The 18,766-nt window shown below is 48.6% G+C and overlaps 1 protein-coding gene across 1 annotated transcript; it reads left to right on the top strand.

Annotated features, from left to right (window-relative positions):
* The first annotated feature begins 1,244 nt into the window (after nucleotides 1–1,244).
* On the top strand, nucleotides 1,245–18,541 carry GFRA3 (GDNF family receptor alpha 3). Its single transcript, XM_075996363.1, has 8 exons — nucleotides 1,245–1,361; nucleotides 7,227–7,514; nucleotides 11,403–11,495; nucleotides 12,816–13,128; nucleotides 16,739–16,842; nucleotides 17,011–17,145; nucleotides 17,529–17,617; nucleotides 17,828–18,541. Exons 1-8 carry the CDS (start codon nucleotides 1,286–1,288, stop codon nucleotides 17,915–17,917), a joined length of 1,188 nt encoding a protein of 395 aa, XP_075852478.1. The 5' UTR covers nucleotides 1,245–1,285; the 3' UTR covers nucleotides 17,918–18,541.
* Nucleotides 18,542–18,766: the final 225 nt, after the last annotated feature.

Below are 18,766 nucleotides of genomic sequence, written 5' to 3'. Positions count from 1 at the left end.
ATGTCTCTCTCCTAGCTTTGTGAAGGGTGATTTACACCCCAGCTGGAATGACTCTCTTTCTGGGCTGATTACATCGGCAAATGCCCCCCAGAGGCCACAGCAGGATGGCCATGTTGAGAAGCAGCAGCCAATAAATCTCAGAGGTTTATATTGCTCTTCTCAATACCCTCCCTCCTGGCCCTCTGCCAGGCTGGCTGTGGCAGGAGGGAGGGGGCCTGCTGGAGGGTTGGGGATGAGACCCCCCACTTCCTTTCATCACTCTCTTCTCTTTCTCTTTCTATGTACTGCTCAATGTTCTGTCTTCCGAGTCACTCTGCCTCTGTCTTTACCCTGGGACCTGGTGGGAACGGGGCCCAGACCTCAGCCTAATACGTTCCCTTATCCTTATGGGCAGACATCCGGGTTGGGGGCGCAGCTGCAGTTTCCACCTGTGTTTCCCCCCACACACACACACACAGTAGCTCGCTCCCTGAGATGCCGTCATCATCTGAAAATGATGGGGCTCCCGAGTGGTCTCTCCAGCCGCCTTCCTCAGCGATCTCGGGCCCGGGGAAAGCTCCGGTGTTTAATCTGAGGGGAGTTTAATCTTTCCCTCCTCCCTCAAGACGCCAGAGGGGCTGCATGCGGCGTCCGGTCGGGTAAACTGGCAGAGCTCCTGGGATGTGGCCCCAGGTCTGCTCCCCCAGCAAAGCCGATTCATTCGCCCGGGACCCACGTTTGCAGAGTCTTGAGGTTGGCAACAGCCACCGACTCTGCTGAAGACACTTAGGAAGATGGGATCACAGATGTGCAACTTCCAACAGAAAAACGTACTAGCGATGCAAGTGCCTCTGCGCCGATCTGTGCGAGTTCTGTCGCACAGTTGCATTTGTGGTGACTGCTGTCGCTCTTTGGTGTGTGTTTTGGGAAGAGGGGGTCCCAGAAAGTGAGAAAAGGTGGTTTTTTTGTGTTTGTTTGTTTTGTCTTGAGAACTACTGGGGCCCGGGATGGCGAGGCTCCGCGGCAGCTCCCACAGCATTGCCGAGCGCAGCTGGCGGCGGACAGCAGGTGGGCAGACGGGCAAGAGCCCCTTCTGCGCGCCGCAGCCCGCGGCTCGGGGGACGCGTGCCCTGCGGGTCGGGGCGCGGGCGGCGGTGCGGACGCGCGCTCGGGGTGGAGGGCGGCGCCGGGACCCCGGTGGGAGGGCGCGGGCGCGGGCGCGGGCGGGGTGGGCGGCGCCGGCCGAGGCAGCCCCGCTCGCAGAGCCGGGCGCGAGGAGCAGGGGAGCCCGCGCCCTCGCCGCGCCATGGGGCGCCCGCCGAGCCCGCCGCCGCCGCCCGCGCTCCTGCTGCCGCTGCTGCTGCTGCTGCCGCTCGGAGCCGGTGAGTCGCCCGTGCGGTCGGGGAGGTGGAGGCGAGCGCGTCGGTGGGGCCCGGGTCGCCGCCGCCTGGTCCCGGGCGTGCGCCCATCTCAGCTGGGGAAGCGGAGGAGGAAGCCCCGGCAGCCCGCGAGGGGGTCGCTCCGTGCCTAACACAGTGCCCCAGCTGCTGCGCGTGGAGCGCCGGCGATGGCCCGGCCACCGCGCGTGTCCTCGCCGCCCGTCCCCGCTTTCCCTCCCGTGAGGCAGGTCCCGGTCACACAACCTCCCGCAGCCACACCACCACGAGGGCAGCCTTTCGAGGAGCGCGGACAGATCCGATCAGAAACAGGAGTCCGTTTGCCCCGCGTGGGCTTCACTGTCCCACCCGCTCGAAGGACCGTGGACCCAGAAACTAGGTTCAGGTGAAGACAGAGGAGTTTGCTAGAACTGACGTCGCAAATTAGGCTTATGAACAACTTCCCAGAACTTGCTATTCGGTCGTATTGTTGAGAATAGAACCGCTAACCTACAGACCCCCTCCCTCTGCTTGGGATATACTTAATTATTATTTTAATTAGTGCAGAAAACTCAATTTTGGGCAGGATGGATTTTCCCCTGCAACCCACCTAGGCAACATAGTGAGACCCTGTCCCTAAAAAAAAAAAAAAAAAAACAAACCTGCATTTAAATAAGTAATATAGTTGATTATGATATGATTGAAGGAATATTCTTTTGGTCCCGGTATGGTGGCTCATGCCTGTAATCCTAGCACTCTGGGAGGCCAAGGGAGGAAGATAGTTTGAGCTCAGGAGCTCGAGACCAGCCTGAACAACAGCAAGACTATGTCTTTACTAAAAATAGAAAGAAATTAGCCAAAAAACTAAAAAAAAAAAAAAAAAATAGAAAAAATTAGCCGGGCACGGTGGCCCCGTGTGCTTGTAGTCTCAGCTACTCGGGAGGCTGAGGCAGGAGGATCGCTTGAGCCCACAAGTTTGAGGTTGCTGCGAGCTAGGCTGATGCCACGGCACTCTAGCCCCGGCAATCCAGTGAGATTCTGTCTCAAAAGAAAAAAAAAAAAAAAGAAAGAGTAATCTTTGATTATAGGTAGAAGGAAGGGGCCCAGAAAAGTTATAGGTAGCTCACATAATATCCTGTTACTTATTTGTTTATTCCTTAAATAGTAGGAGCTCACAATGAACAAGCACAGTTCTAGGCACTAAAGATAGAATAGTGCCAAATAGACATGAAAGTCTAAAAGGGGAAGATATGTAAACAATAAAAAATCAAGTAAAAATATTAAATGGTTATAAGTACTATGCAGAGAATTGGAGTAATAATGTGTTACGGTGACTAAGTTAGTTGGATGAGTCCTTTCTGAGACTTTAAGCTGCAGTCTGAACTACCAGGAGGTGCCAGCTATGTGGAAAGCAGGGGGGAGAGCATTCCAAGCAGAAAGAAGGGTTAGGGCAAAATGCCAAAGGTGGAGACTAGCTTGTCTTGTTCAGTGGCAGCCAGAAAGAAGGCCAGTGTGGCTGGAGGGAAGTGGGAGAGGAAGAAATGGTTGGAGACAAGGTTAGGGAGGTGGGAAGGGATAGGTCTTATGAGGCTTTGTAAACCAGGGCATATAAAGTAGATTTTTTTTTTTTGAGACAGAGTCTCACTTTGTTGCCCAGGCTAGAGTGAGTGCCATGGCATCAGCCTAGCTCACAGCAACCTCAAACTCCTGGGCTCAACCAATCCTACTGCCTCAGGCTCCCTAGTAGCTGGGACTACAGGCATGTGCCACCATGCCCGGCTAATTTTTTCTGTATATATTAGTTGGCCAATTAAGTTCTTTCTATTTATAGTAGATACGGGGTCTCGCTCTTGCTCAGGCTGGTTTCGAACTCCTGACATGAGCAATCCACCCTCCTCAGCCTCCCAGAGTGCTAGGATTACAGGCGTGAGCCACCGCGCCCGCCCGGCCTATAAAGTAGATTTTAACCTAAGTTCGGTGGAAGCCATTGGAGAGATTTAAGCAAAAAATTAGATGATCTGATTTACAGTTTTAAAAAAATGAGCTCATATAATGCCAGTCAGCAGTAGAAATACATTTACACAGTGGAATGCTATACAGCAATTAAAATAAGCTATCTACAACTACACTTCACAGTAGGGGTGAATTTCACAAACAAAATTGAGCAAAAAGCCAAGACACAAAACGTACATATTGTAGGATTAAAAAACAGGCAAAACCAGTCTTTAATGTTAGAAATCAAGATACTGGTTTCCTTGGGAAGACAGTGACTGGAAGAGAGCGTCTGGGTTACTGGTAATGTTCTCTTCCTTTTTCTGGATTCGGTTTACACAGGTGTATTCAGTTTGTGAAATTATTTCATTTTTGATTCATGCAGTTTTCTGTATACTTCAGCAAAAAGTTTAGGCCGGGCGCAGTGGCTCTCACCTATAATCCTAGCACTCTGGGAGGCCGGGACGGGCAGATTGCTCGAAGGTCAGGAGTTCAAAACCAGCCTGAGCAAGAGGGAGACCCCGTCTCTACTATAAATAGAAAGAAATTAATTAGCCAACTAATATATATAGAAAAAATTAGCCGGGCATGGTGGCGCATGCCTGTAGTCCCAGCTACTCGGGAGGCTGAGGCAGGAGGATCACTTGAGCCCAGGAGTTTGAGGTTGCTGTGAGCTAGGCTGACGCCACGGCACTCACTCTAGCCTGGGCAACAAAGCGAGACTCTGTCTCAAAAAAAAAAAAAAAAGTTTATTACCAAGGACAATGAACAAATGGCTAACAAGCACATGAAAAATATTCTCAACATCCTTAGTCATTAAAGAAATACAAATGAAAACCACAATGAGATACCACCTTATACTCACAAGGATGGCTATAATTTAAAAAAAAATGAAAAATAACAAGAATTGACAAGTATGTAGAGAAACTGGAATCCTCATACATTGCTGATAGAAACATAAAATGGTGCAGCTGCTGTGGAAAACAATTTGGCTCTTCCTCCTCAGAAAGTTAAACATAGAATTACCACATGCCCCGGCAATTCCGCTGCTAGGTACCGTGTTTCCCTGAAAATAAGACCTACCCGTAAAATAAGCCCTAGCAGGATTTCTTTTTTTTGAGACAGAGTTTCACTGTGTTGCCCGGGCTAGAGTGCCGTGGCATTAACCTAGCTCACAGCAACCTCAAAACCCTGGGCTCAGGTGATCCTCCTCCCTCAGTCTCCTGAGTAGCTGGGACTACAGGCATGCGCCACCCTGCCTGGCTAACTTTTTTTTGTATATATATTTTTAGTTGGTCAATTAATTTCTTTCTATTTTTAGTAGAGACGGGGTCTCGCTCTTGGTCAGGCTGGTTTTGAACTCCTGACCTTGAGCGATCCGCCTGCCCCTAGCAGGATATCTAAGCATTTGCCCAATACAAGCCCTACTCAGTAAATAAGACCTAGTCATGAGTGTGGCTACGCAGTGTATCTGTACAACTCATGCATTTTGAGGTGGAGTGGTAAAGAAAAGGAGCAGCCCTTCTCATCTGCCTCATCGTGGCAGCTACTATCCCAGAGGTGACCAGAAAGGTGCAGGCAGCCCCACCAACAAGATCGGCTCCCCCTGTCAGGTCCTGGCCATCCCGTGCATGCTGCAAGCTGAGGCTTCGAGGGGAAAATGACACATCCCCTGAAAATAAGTCCTAGGGTGTCTTCTTGAGGAAAAATAAATATAAGACCCTGTCTTATTTTTGGGGAAACATGGTATATACCCCAAATAATCAAAAACAGGTGTTCAAACAAATACTTATACATGAATGTTCATGGAAGTGCTATTGACAGTAACCAAAAGGTGGAAACAACTCAAATATCCATTAACCAATGAATGCACACACACAAAAAAGAAGCATATTCATACAATGAAATATTGTTCATCTATAAAAAAGAATGAAATACTGATACATGCTACACTGTGGATGAACCTCAAATATGTTATGTGAAGTGAAAGAAGCCAGATACAAACAGATCGTATATTGTATGATTCCATTTCTATGAAATATCTAGAATAGATTGTTGTTGCCAGAGGCTAAAGGGAAGAGAGGATGGGGAGAGACTGTTTAATGGGCATAGGTTTCCTTTTGACAAGATGAAAATGTACTGGAGGCCGGGCGCGGTGGCTCACGCCTGTAATCCTAGCACTTTGGGAGGCCGAGGCAGGCGGATCGCTCAAGGTCAGGAGTTCGAAACCAGCCTGAGCGAGACCCCGTCTCTACCAAAAATAGAAAGAAATTAATTGACCAACTAAAAATATATATACAAAAAAATTAGCCGGGCATGGTGGCACATGCCTGTAGTCCCAGCTATTCAGGAGGCTGAGGCAGTAGGATCGCTGAGCCCAGGAGATTGAGGTTGCTGTGAGCCAGGCTGACGCCACGGCACTCACTCTAGCCTGGGCAACAAAGTGAGACTCTGTCTCAAAAAAAAAAAAAAAAAAAAAAATGTACTGGAAATAGTTAGAAGTGATAGTTGGACAACATTGTGAATGTTCTAAATGCTACTTAATTATACACTTTAAGAAGGTTAATTTTATGTTATGGGGATAAAAAAATTAATAAAAATGTTTTTCAACTGAAAAGAAAAGTTCATTAAAGAAGGAATGTGGGCTGTGCGTGGTGGCTCACGCCTATAATCCTAGCACTCTGGGAGGCCTAGGTAGGAAGATTGAGCTCAGGAGTTCGAGACCAGCCTGAGCAAGAGTGAGATCCTGTCTCTACTAAAAAAATAGAAAGAAATTAGCTGGACAACTAAAAAAAAAAAAATATATATATATATAAATTAGCCAGGCATGGTGGCACATGCCTGTTGTCCCAGCTACTTGGGAGGCTAAGGCAGGAGGATTGCTTGAGCCCAGGAGATTGAGGTTCCCGTGAGCTAGGCTGACGCCACGGCACTCTAGCTAGGACAACAGAGTGAGACTCTGTCTCAAAAAAAAAAAAAAAAAAAAAAAAAAAAGGAATCTGGATGCTATGGGAGGATGGGTTTAGAAGGAGTTAGGGAGACCAGTAAGGAGGCTTGGCAGTGGTTCAGATGAGAATTGGCTGTGGCTTGAGCTAAGGAGGTCATGACAGACATGGAGAAAAGTGGACAGATTCCAGATAAAGTTGAGGAATTGACAGGACCTGTTGGATTATCGCATAATATGAAAGAAAGAGAAGAATTAAGAATGACTCCTAGATTTTTTGCTTTGAATGGTGGTGTTCTATTACCCCATGTTGGAGACTCTAAATCCTAGGATGCAGGGCTTCCTCCAGGCCTGAGCTCTACCCAACTTTCTGAGTGAGAGACAGAGTCAGATTGCCCTTTCTTCCCTTCTGCCAATAGCTCACCACCCCAACCCCAACCCGTCCCACTTTAAGGTATTTTAAAGTGATGTTTTTTTCTTTTGTCTGATGATCCAAGTTCAAGATCAGATAAAGTGATTTTTAATGGAAGACTCAAAGTTGTTACTAACTCTCATTTAGCACTCCCTTGCCCATTCTCAACTCCCTGGCTATCATACTGGCCCTGCCTGTGACCCTCTTCCCCTGTGCCTAGTAGCGTCATCAGGCTCAGCCTTAAACAGCTGTCCTCCTCTCCCTCCCTGGGGGCTGAGCAGCCTCTCTTCAAACCCACATCTCTTCTTGGGCGTTATCTGTTCTGTCTAGATCGTGACAGCTACAGACTGTACGGTCCTGCTGGGATTCTTTCTCTCCATACTTATTCCTAAAGGCCCTTTATGCTTCCCTAAGACTTTCTCAAGGTCTCATGAGGAATACCTGCCACCCTACTTCATGACTTGGTAGTCCCAGACAGCCACTCTGACCTTAGATGAGCCTCACCCGCTCTCTCCCTCCGTAGGCGAGCCCCTTCCCACAGAGAGCCGGCTCACGAACAGCTGTCTCCAGGCCAGGAGGAAGTGCCAGGCTGACCCCACGTGCAAGGCTGCCTACCACCACCTGGATTCCTGCACCTCTAGTGTGAGCACCCCACTGCCCCCAGAGGAGCCTGAAGTCCCTGTGAACTGCCTGGAGGCAGCACAACAACTCAGGAACAGCTCTCTGAAAGGCTGTACCTGCCACCGTCGCATGAAGAACCAAGCCACCTGCCTGGATATCTACTGGACCATTCACCGTGCACGCAGCCTTGGTGAGGCCCCATCCTAGAGTGAGCTAAGCTGGGGAAGGTGGCTCTTGGGGTTGTTTTGTAATCCCGCGGGATATGGGCCACGGGGCAGATTCCGATGGGGATGATAGTGAAGCTCTGCATTTTCATCAGCGAGACTCCAGGGATGGAGAGTAGGGAGGAGAGCTGGGGAAAAGAGTCTTAACCCCTAAACAGGCTCCAAAGACACAATCCACAAGGTCAGAGAGACTGGGAGGTAACATCTTGGTCCAGCCTTTAACAGAAAGGATACTCTTTAGCCAGACAGGAGATGGAGAGAGAGAGAAGGCATAGAAAGAGCCAGAGAGAGGAGCTGCTTTGACTCTTTCCATAGACCCCTCTCTTTATTAGTCAGCTCTGCCTGGACTGTGTTGTGGTAATGAAACCGTGACTTGCCATGGAAAGGTTTAGTTCTTTCTCATGTCCCGCATTGGCTGTTTCATGTGTCTTCTTCATTCTGGGATTCAGTAGCCTCTATCTGTGGTCTCTTCTCATGGCAGAAGGAAATGAGTATTGGCAGAACCATGTGATATTTTTAAAAAGCTTGTGATCAGATCTTACATACACTACTGCTTACATCCCACTGATAGAGGAAATCACACGGCCACGCCTGACAGCACTGGGTGGGGAAGTGTGCTGTCCCACAGGGAGATAGTGAAAATCACACGGCAATAGGTAAAGATACATAATCTTATGGGAAGGGCAAAGAAGCATTGGAAATAGTAATACAGTCTACCATAGTCTACCACGTGGTCAAAATATTCATTTTCTTCTCTTCCACAAGTAAAATGCACCCACCCACTTCCTTGGAAGGAAGATTCCCTAAAAGTTCTATCCAAACATGACATCTGGCTTCAAGTCTAGGATCTCATGATAGTTTCTGTATTGGGTCTGGATGGGGCTCCTCTTGATCTAGAAACCTGTGAACTAAAAAGACAAATCATCTACCTGCTGTACATACTCAGCGTACAATAAAGGAGCAGCATCAAGACAACCACAACAGACACGCTGAGAAAGGGGAGGGATGGGAGGCACACAGCAGACATTGATTCATAAGCAATCTGGAAATCCCAATAGACAAATGCTGAAAATCCCTGGCAATAGAGATTGTTCTTTAATAAGGCCCTGTTTTGCCCTATGGGAGTAGTCACCCTGTCTCCTGTCTGCCAGGTCTCTTGGCCCAGCCCTCTGGGAGGTCCTTCCTTTTCCATATTCTCTCTGGCCACATTTGAAAAGGGTACTGGGGACCACAGCCTCCCTGGGAACTGAGCAGCATTCTCAGCCTGCTTCCTGCCTGAGGCATGTTAGAGCTTTTTAAGTCTCAAATAGTCACAGTCTCTTTTAATCCACGCTGGTAGCTCTTAGCAGTACAACACTCTCAAAACATAATTGCTTCTTACGTCTTTAATTTCTATCATCTCGTGTGCCCGTAGCCATTCCCAATTCAAAACATGCATCTCTTTCTAGACCTCGTTAGAAGTACCTTGCCCTTACCAGGCTGCTGTGGAAGAGCCACTGCTTTCGTCTTTTTTCCCTGAGTCCATTTGTCCAACTGGCAGGATTTACTGGGTACCATCTTAATCAACTGAGATCTCCACAAATGGTATGATAGCCACATACTTGATTTGGTCTTTTCCCCAAGGCTGAACTGTAACCAAACATATCACTTAAAGCATTTTTTATTTTTATCTTTTACTTTCGAACATGAGAAACAGTTGCATTTCTTAATCCTGCAAGTCCTGAAATTTCTGGATTCTCATTTCCATTTCTTCCCTACTTGTGATCTGGCCAGTTCTTTTCTGAGCTTATGTCTTTCTTGTAGTACCTTGCCGAATGCAGCCAATAGGAATCAAAATGTACTATTACATAGTAACCTTCCTCTCAGTTTCCTTCTAGTACAGCACAGGCTCATTCAGGGTATCATCTTTCTTCCAAGTTATTGTGGCAACAGTTTTACCAAATGCTTTGCCACGGCATAAGGACTGGCATCTTTCCAGCCCCCAGTAACAGCTTCTTCGCCACCCATTGCCCAGTCCCAAAGCCAAGCCACACACATTAGATTTTTTGTTACTATAGCACTCACTCCACTTCTAGGTACCAATTGTATTTTTAGTAAGAGTTTGCTAGGTTGTGCTGCAATAACAACCAACCCACCCCCAAGTCTCTGGCTTTCGGCAACAAAAATGTATTTCTTGCTCATGTTACACACGTGCTGTGGGCTTCCGTGAGTTGGCTGTTTCTGTTCTGCCTGTCTTCTTCATCTGAGGATCCAGGTTGGTGGAGGGAAAAGACTGACAGCAGAACCATGTCAGGGTTCTTAAAGCATCTGCTCAGGTGTGATTTACATCACTTCAGCTCACAAGCCACAGGCCAGAGCACGTCACACGGCCAAGCCTGCTACCAGTAGGATGGGGAATTCTATGTCTTTCACGGGGGCCATGAAAGTTACAGGGCAACAGGTGGAGACATAAAATCCTCACAGGGGGTGGGTAGCTAATAGTTGGAAACAATACTACAACTTACCACGCTTCTCGTTCCCTGCTTTCTACTCCTTATCCTAATCACTTTTCTTTCTTTTTTTCTTTTTTTGAAACAGAGACTCACTCTGTTGCCCAGGCTAGAGTACCGTGGCATCAGCCTAGCTCACAGCAACCTCTAACTCCTGGGCTCAAGCAATCCTCCTGCCTCAGCCTCCCGAGTAGCTGAGACTACAGGCACGCACCACCATGCCCGGCTAATTTTTTCTATATATTTTTAGTTGGCCAATTAATTTCTTTGTATTTTTAGTAGAGACGGGGTCTTGCTCTTGTTCAGGCTGGTTTCGAACTCCTGACCTTGAGTGATCCACCTGCCTCGGCCTCCCAGAGTGCTAGGATTATAGGCATGAGCCATCGCGCTCAGTCCCCAATCGCTTTTCTTTCATAACTTCCCCTGACATGAGACCTCTCCAAATCCTCTCACCTCCTCGCTTTACCTTGGGAACTTCCAGGTCTTCCCAAGAGTCTGGCTCATTCTCTCCCGTTTGCCTGACAGTATCCGTATCCCTCCCGTCCTAGAGATGCACTCGCAACGGCTCACTGGAAGACATCCCTGAAAGTTTACTTCCCTCACCTCTCTCTTCCAGCAAAATTAACCAACATTTACTGAGCACCTACTTCCTATACGAACTATGCAGTGATTTTATAAGACCTAGTAAGTCTCTTTAAGGAGTGCACAGCCCCATGGGAGTGACTGAAAGAGATGCATTTGCTTCAAGATCTTTGTCTCCTTTTCTTCTGTTTCTCAGTCAGGTTCAGTTCAGTGGCCTCACTTCCACTTTCCCAGTATGCCATGCATCTGCATAGCCAAGCGGTCAGGCCTGGAACAGAGAGTCTACCATTGTCCCTTCCCTAATAGCAAGAGAGAACAAATCAGAGTCCCCTTGCCTGATTTTGTGCCCACAGGCAATATGTCCAGTAGTCAGGAGCAGACTCTGGAATTAGGCCAGATTTCAAATCCCAGCTCCACTTCTTCTTAGCTTATGTGAGCCTGAGCAAGTTCCTTAACCTGTGTCATTCTCAGTTTCTTATTACCTGCCAAAGGTTTTTAGGAGGATGGAATGAGATTGTATATACATCTCACTTACACCATGGTGCCTAGCACACAGTGTGCTCAACAAATGATAGTTTTTACTGTTCTTATCAGTTTATTTGTGGAGCCCAATCTACACCTTTATGGTGCTGCATTTTGCTCATCTCTGCGCAGCTGGCAGCTGGTTGGGTGGAGGCTGTGCCTTTTCCTTTTTTCCACAGGGCTCTGGGGCCCAACCCTGCAACTTCAGCCCCTCCTGCTCCCTGGCCCTCAGCATTCTCATGCTTCCCACCTTGTCTCTAGGTGACCACGAGCTGGATGTCTCCCCCTATGAAGACGCAGTGACCAGAAAACCCTGGAAAATCAATCTCAACGAACTGAATATGCTCAAACCAGGTGTGGAGGGCAAGCCTAGGCTGGGGAATGGGGAGCTGGTGCTGGACCCCAAGGGAAAGGTGGCTGGTGGGGAGGAACACAAGCCCAGAGGCCTATAGGGGGAGAGTTTCTAGCCCACTAGATAATAAAGAAGACTTTCAGGGTGGAAGTCTCAGCTGTGGTACATAGTCTGGTCTCACAGGAGTCATCTGAAAACAACAGTTATTGGGGAGGCATTTGAAGAGAGCCCATTAGGGCTCCCTGGTTCCAGAAGGCGGGTCCCTGCAAAGGGTTTTATGGTGGGAGTGGCAGCAGTCTCAGGAAAAAAATGTACTGAAATGGAGTATTTACCCACATTCAAGGCAGCTAGGAAAGTAGCCTTTTTTGTCCCTGAAGACTCAGAAATTGCTTGTTTTCAACGATTCTAATGGGATGGGCGAGGTGTTGGGTAGTAGGGAAAATAGAGAGAGTCTGACTCCACACAGGGTGGTTCAGGGTGGGGAGCCATCAGCCTGGCAGGGACTGTGGTGCATGTTTTTCAGGAAAGTGAGGGTGTGAGTCAATCGAGAAAGAGCACACACACTCACGCGCTCTCTTTTTGAGAAAGATGTGAGCTTTTCTGTAAAGTCAGTTCTATATGCTAGAATTAGTATTTTGAGAAAAAGGCATAGAGATTTAGAGACAAACTCCTTGTTACAAGGAATCAGTGAATAACCTGTTCCAGTTGATTTCCTGGCTGCTGGAATATTCTATTAGAAATATCACCATAATTTCCTAAGACTCAGAGTATGAGGAACAGAGTATGCATGAATCAGCAAACGAAGGATGGGCAAGTGACATTAAAACTGGACAGAATACACAGGTGGCGACCAAACCAAAAGCAGACCCAGAAACCTAAATAGAATTCGCTTGCATCTGTTTGGGACATTCGGAAAGTGGTTTGGAATGTTGCTGGGCCTCCAGGCTGTGATTTCCACCCCGGCTCTCACTGCATAGCGGTGAGGAAAGGGTCATGGTTATCTGAGCGTTCTGGGTGCTTGAGTTCTAGGTAAATGGTTGTTAGATGTATATAGATGCTGACGATGGTTATTCCTGTTACTGTACTTAGTGAAGATGGGGAGTAGGATGGGGACGGCTCTGGAATACAGATACAGTTTCTGGGCAGAGGGAAAGCCCTGGATTAGAAGTGGTCTATTCAGGACAGTGCTCCTTTTTCTGCTACCTTTACTACCTTTCTTGTCGAATCAGGGGTTTCCCGGGGTTCCCAGGGAGCCAGGGCTGGGGTGGGGGGGCGTGCAGGGGATGCTGCGGGCTGGTGACTTGCTGCCTTTCCCCCCCCAGACTGGGACCTGTGCCTCAAGTTCGCTATGCTGTGTACTCTCAATGCCAAGTGCGACCGGCTGCGCAAGGCCTACGGGGAGGCGTGCTCCGGGCCCCGCTGCCAGCGCCAAGTCTGCCTCGGGCAGCTGCTCACCTTCTTCGAGAAGGCGGCGGAGTGGCACGCGCAGGGCATGCTGCTGTGCCCGTGCGCGCCCGGCGACCGCCGCTGCGGGGAGCGCCGGCGCAACACCATCGCCCCGCGCTGCGCGCTGCCGCCCGCCGCCCCCAGCTGCCTGGAGCTGCGGCGCCTCTGCCTCGCGGACGCGCTGTGCAGGTGCGGGCGGCGGCGCGCGCGGGGCTGGCACAGGCCGCCCTGCCTGGCCACCTTCCCGTGCAGGCCCGGGTCTGACCCCACGGGGAACTGTGGCCCGACTGACACTCCGGCTGCTTTGCCAAGTAGCCGCCTTGGATATTTTACGAAACTTTTCCCAAAAAGAATATTTGGATTTTTTTCTTTGGGTCAAAACCTCAGAAAACATACAAAATGCACTTTTGAAACAGCTCAAAATCCCATCACTGGAAGATAATGTCCCATGCTTTGGGGAGCATTTCCTTCCAGTTATTTTTCTAGAGCGAAAGTAGACATGATGGGAATCTATTCTGTGTCTCGCATCTTTTCACTTATGGTACATATCTCATAAGCATTTTTTTCTGCAGAGGCAGTTTGGAGCAGTGGTCAGACAGGCTAGGAAGTCAGACAGATGTGAGTTTAAATCCTGGTTCCCCATAATCTGCAGCACAACACTTAACCTAAAATTCCACCACTTAACCTGAGGTTCTGTTTAGTCCTCTGTGAAAACTGGGATAATAATGCAGACCTCATGGGATTCTGGTGAGAATTAAATGACATAATTTATGTGGAGTGCTTAGTTTACTGGTGCAGAGTAAGGACTTCACAAATGGTAGTGCTTATTTTTTCATTTACTGCTCTTTAGAACTTGATTTTTCATTTTTAAAAATTATTTATTTTATTTTATTTTTTTGAGGCAGAGTCTCACTCTGTCACTCCAGGCTAGAGTGCAGTGATGTGATCATAGCTCATAGCAACCTCAAACTCCTGGGCTCAAGCAATCCTCCTGCCTCAGCCTCCTGAGTAGCTGGGACTACAGGTGCATACCACCATGCCTGGCTAATTTTTCTTTTTTCAGTAGTGACAGGGGTCTCACTCTTGCTAAGGCTGGTCTTGAACTCCTGAACTCAAGTGATCCTCTGGCCTCGGCCTCCCAGAGTGCTAGGATTACAGGCATGGGCCACTGTGCCCTGTCCTAGAACTTGATTTTTAAATGCCTGCATTGTATTATTCCATTTCATGGATGCCCCACACTTTATTTATCCATTCCTTTATAGTTGGATATTTAGTTGGGATTTTTTTGTATTGCTATAAATCATGCTGAAGTAAGTGTCACTCTTTTTTTTTTTTTTTTTTGAGACAGAGTCTTGCTTTGTTGCCCAGGCTAGAGTGAGTGCCATGGCGTCAGCCTAGCTCACAGCAACCTCAATCTCCTGGGCTCAAGCAATCTTCCTGCCTCAGCCTCCCAAGTAGCTGGGACTACAGGCATGTGCCACCATGCCCGGCTCATTTTTTCTATATATTAGTTGGCCAATTAATTTCTTTCTATTTATAATAGAGATGGGTCTTGCTCTTGCTCAGGCTGGTTTTGAACTCCTGACCTCGAGCAATCCGCCCGCCTCTGTCTCCCAGAGTGCTAGGATTACAGGCGTGAGCCACCACACCGGGCCCAAGTGTCACTCTTGTTCTTTGATCTTTGTGCACAAATACAATTATTACTTAGGGTGTGTTGCTTCTAGTGCCATTACCAGATCACAGGACATGAAGATTTATGAGGTAAGATTATGAGGTATTATGGAGATACATATTCTCCAGGAGATCTGAAATTCTGATCTGCCTTTCTCTGCTTTCTGGGGACAAAATATTTGCCGAATCAAAGTTGTCATCCATTCAAGTGACATTTGCTGACAATAACCTTGGTGTGCAACTTGGTTCTACTACTTAATTCTTTGTAACCTTGGGCAAGTTACTTAACCTGTCTGACTACCACTTTCCTCATCTATAAACTCTCAGGTAGTCAGGGCCCTCAATAATCGTAACACTAACATTTACTGAGTACCTACTATGGGCTGGATACTGTTTTAAGTATTAAACATGTATTAGCTCATCTAAACCTCACAAGAGCCCTATAAGGTAGATGCTATTATTATTTTTTATCATCTTCAGTTTACAAATGATGAAACCACAGCAGATAGAGGTTAAATAATTTTCTCAAGGTCAACCAACTAGTCAGTCAGGTTTGTTAGGTTAGGTTTGGTTGCAGGGGTTCTGGCTTAGAATCTATATTCTTTTTTTTCCTTTCCTTTTCTTTTACTTTTTATTTGTTTGGGTTTTTTTCCCTAAAAAAAATCATGGCTTGTTGGATTTTTTTTTTTTTTTTTTAATGTAGACAAGGTCTCACGCTGTTGCCCAGGCTGGAGTGCTGGAGAGCAGTGGCACAATCATAGTTCACTGCAGCCTCAAACTCCTGGGCCCAAGCTTCAGTCTCCTGAGTAGCTGGGACTACAGTCATGTGCCACCACACCCTTCTAGTTTTTTTTACTTTTTTAGAGATGAGGTCTCCTTATGTTGCCCAGGCTGGTTTTGAACTCCTGGCCTCAAGTGATCCCTCCTGCTTCGGCCTTCCAAAGTACTAGAATTACAGGTATAAGCCACTGCACCTGGCCCAATCTGTACTCTTAACCACTCTGCTCTATTGACTATGATTGTACAAGTAGTTATTACTGTTACGTAACAGATCCTGGACTAAGTGATTAAGATATTGTCTCTGCCTTCAAGGAGTTCACAGTTGAGTGGGAGGAACAGAGAAACAAACCCAACACAAGGCAAAATGTAATGAAAACTGTAGAAATACAGAAAAACATTCCATCACCCAATAGCTTTACTTAACTATTGTAGGATGATAAAAGCACTAACATTAGGCCTGTCGCGCCTGGCTCACACCTGTAAGCCTAACACTCTGGGAGGCCGAGGCGGGCAGATCGCTCAAGGTCAGGAGTTCAAAACCAGCCTGAGCAAGAGCGAGACCCGTCTCTACTATAAATAGGAAGAAACTAATTGACCAACTAATATATATACAAAAAATTAGCCGGGTATGGTGGCGCATGCCTGTAGTCCCAGCTACTCAGGAGGCTGAGGCAGGAGGATTGCTTGAGCCCAGGAGTTTGAGGTTGCTGTGAGCTATGCTGATACCACGGCACTCACTCTAGCCTGGGCAACAAAGCAAGACTCTGTCTCAAAAAAAAAAAAAAAAAAAAAAAAAAGCACTAACATTTATTAAACACTTAATATGTATTAGGTACTATGCTAAATGTTATGCATGCATTCTTTTTTAATTTAATTTTTAAAATTTATTTACTTTTTTAGAGACAAAGAGTCTCACCATGTTGCCCATCAGGAATTTAAGACTGATCTTAAATTCCTGGGCTCAAGTGATCCTCCCACCTCAGCCTTCCAAGTATCGGGGACTGTAGGCACATGCAACCTAGCCTGGCTTACACATGCATTTCCTTATTTCATCTTCACAAAAACCCATGAATTAGTGGATTATCATCTCTATTTTACAGTTTAGGACACAGTTTAAAGAGGCTGCCTTAGATTCATAACTAGGGATGGTGGAGCCCAAATTCAGAGTGCTGTGCCGTGGGGCCTGGGGTGAGGGTGCATTTGGTTGTGCTGGGAAGACGCCCCTGGCCAAGCTCTGCAGGCAGAGGAGGATTGTTGTCATGACCGTGGGCACGCCAGGCCAAAGGGGCGGCAAGGGTGAAGGCTGCAGGGATCCTCCATGAGAACTCTTGAATTTCCCTTCTTCCAGGTCACGCCTGGTGGATTTCCAGACCCACTGCCATCCCAGGGACATCCTGGGGACTTGTGCCACCGAGCAGTCCAGATGTCTGCGAGCATACCTGGGGCTGATTGGTGAGGCTCAGGGCGTGTGTGGGAGCCACAGGGTGGCCAGACCTGAGGGGGAGAATGCTCTGGAGACTGAACCCAGATGCTGTGCTTCTGTGGTGGGTGGGGGAGGGTGGCAGCTGAAGTCAGGGTTAGTCGAGGCCCTGACAATCCCTTCCACTCTCCACCCCACAGGAACCGTCATGACCCCCAATTTTGTCAGCAACGTCAATGCCAGTGTGGCCTTAAGCTGCACCTGCCAAGGCAGCGGCAACCTGCAGGAGGAGTGTGAACAGCTGGAAGGGTTCTTCTCCCGCAACCCCTGCCTCAGTGAGTGCACGCCACTTGCCCGCGGCTGGGCCAGCTGGATCCAGGGGAAGGGAAAGAGTCAAGTCTGTGGCCCAGACTGGCTCTGTCCACCTCCTTCAGACAGAGCAGCCCTCTTCTCAGCATAGGCTTGGATCCCCCCAGACCGAGCCTTTCTTCCTTATCCCTGAGAGACCCCATACGCTGTCTGTCCCACCTGTCTGGGCCCCAGGGACAGCTCCAGCTCAAGGAACAAGCAAGCAGAATGAGACAACGTCCCATTTCCACCTCCTACCCACTTGCTCCCCTGTATCTAGGGTCCGTGTGGCCTTCCCTTTCCTTCCTTGGGAACCTAAGCAATGCCCTGCCACCATGCCCTTCCAATGTGCCTTTTCTTCTGTCCTCAGCGGAGGCCATTGCAGCTAAGATGCATTTTCACAGCCAACTCTTCTCCAAGGACCCGGCAGACTCTACCTTTTCTGTGATGGAACACCAGGTAGGGCCTCCTCTGTTACACCCCCCATTCCTTTACATTCCTTTACTGGACCAGCTGGGGAAACCCAAACCAGGCACACAAGGGCTCGGGTAGGAGGTTGCCCTCCTCGTGACATGGACACCTCAGGGGAAGGGGCCGTCTTGCCCGAGGTTGAGGTAATGAAGGGGTTGAAGATGGTCCCCCGAGCTGACTCTTCCGTTTCTTCCACAGAATACAAACCCTGCTCTGAGGTCACTGGCCTGGGTGCCCTCTCGTTTCTCCTGCACACTTACCTTGATTCTGCTGCTGAGCTTCTGGTAGCTGGGCTTCCCTGGCGGCCCTCTGCCCCTCCACCACACCCAGCCGGACATGCAGCCTCGAGGGGCGAGGAAAGGACGGCACCGGCAAGGAGGTGCGGTGCTCAGTGTGGCGACCTGACCCACCCGGCAGGTCCAGTTGGCTCCAGATGAGGTCACAGTAGAAGCCAGGGGTTATTACCTCCAGATCCTTATTGGCTGGGTTCTCGTTCCCTCCACCCCTACCTACACTTCTGATTCATGCTGTCTCTCCTTGGGACTTGGTGACCACAGTTTAGCCATATCTTCTGGTGGTGACCAGCTCTACCAAGCTCTCTCCAGATCCCGTCCTCCTGCCTACCAGTATCACCCAGAGTCTAGCAAATCAGTCATTCCCTTGCGCTTGCCAGGTGGGCGGGGCCGGGTGTTCCGAGGTAGCCTAGAAAGATGTTCTCCACTGTGAGGAAGGCTGGGGCAGGACCCCTCCCCCTGGCCTGGTTTCCTCTGAATGGGGGTTGGGAAGCTGCCGCCTGCACCGCTCTGCCCCCCCAGGGTCCTGCAGGACATTTGGGCATCGGGAGCTGGAACCTTTGGGCCTTGCTCTATTCCAACTACTGTTCCAAAGTCCCCCTGGCCTCTTGGATCACGATTAAACACTTTGACTTAAGACTGTGCTCTTTTCCCATTGTCTCAAATTGTGAATTTATTCAAAACCAAACGGTGTTACAGACAAAAGATCACAGGCCAGGTGATGAAGAGACACAAGCAACCCTACCACCAACTGCTGTGTGACTTCAGGCAAGTCTTACAGTCCCTCTGTGTTCTGGACATGGAATGGGAAGGAAAAACTAGTTTATGTGAGGCTGTGGACCTG

The sequence above is a fragment of the Microcebus murinus genome, chromosome 21 (genome assembly GCF_040939455.1).
Source record: "Microcebus murinus isolate Inina chromosome 21, M.murinus_Inina_mat1.0, whole genome shotgun sequence".
NCBI lineage: Eukaryota > Metazoa > Chordata > Mammalia > Primates > Cheirogaleidae > Microcebus > Microcebus murinus.
Note: the sequence above shows the minus strand (reverse complement) of the source record. Positions and strands in the feature narration are given on the sequence as shown.

Excerpts from the sequence above, each read along its gene's own strand:
- GFRA3 (XM_075996363.1), top strand. The coding sequence starts at position 1,286 with ATGGGGCGCCCGCCGAGCCCGCCGCCGCCGCCCGCGCTCCTGCTGCCG. Across the intron at positions 7,515-11,402 it reads TCACCGTGCACGCAGCCTTG|GTGACCACGAGCTGGATGTC; the intron begins GTGAGGCCCCAT and ends CCTTGTCTCTAG. Across the intron at positions 17,146-17,528 it reads CTCCCGCAACCCCTGCCTCA|CGGAGGCCATTGCAGCTAAG; the intron begins GTGAGTGCACGC and ends TTCTGTCCTCAG.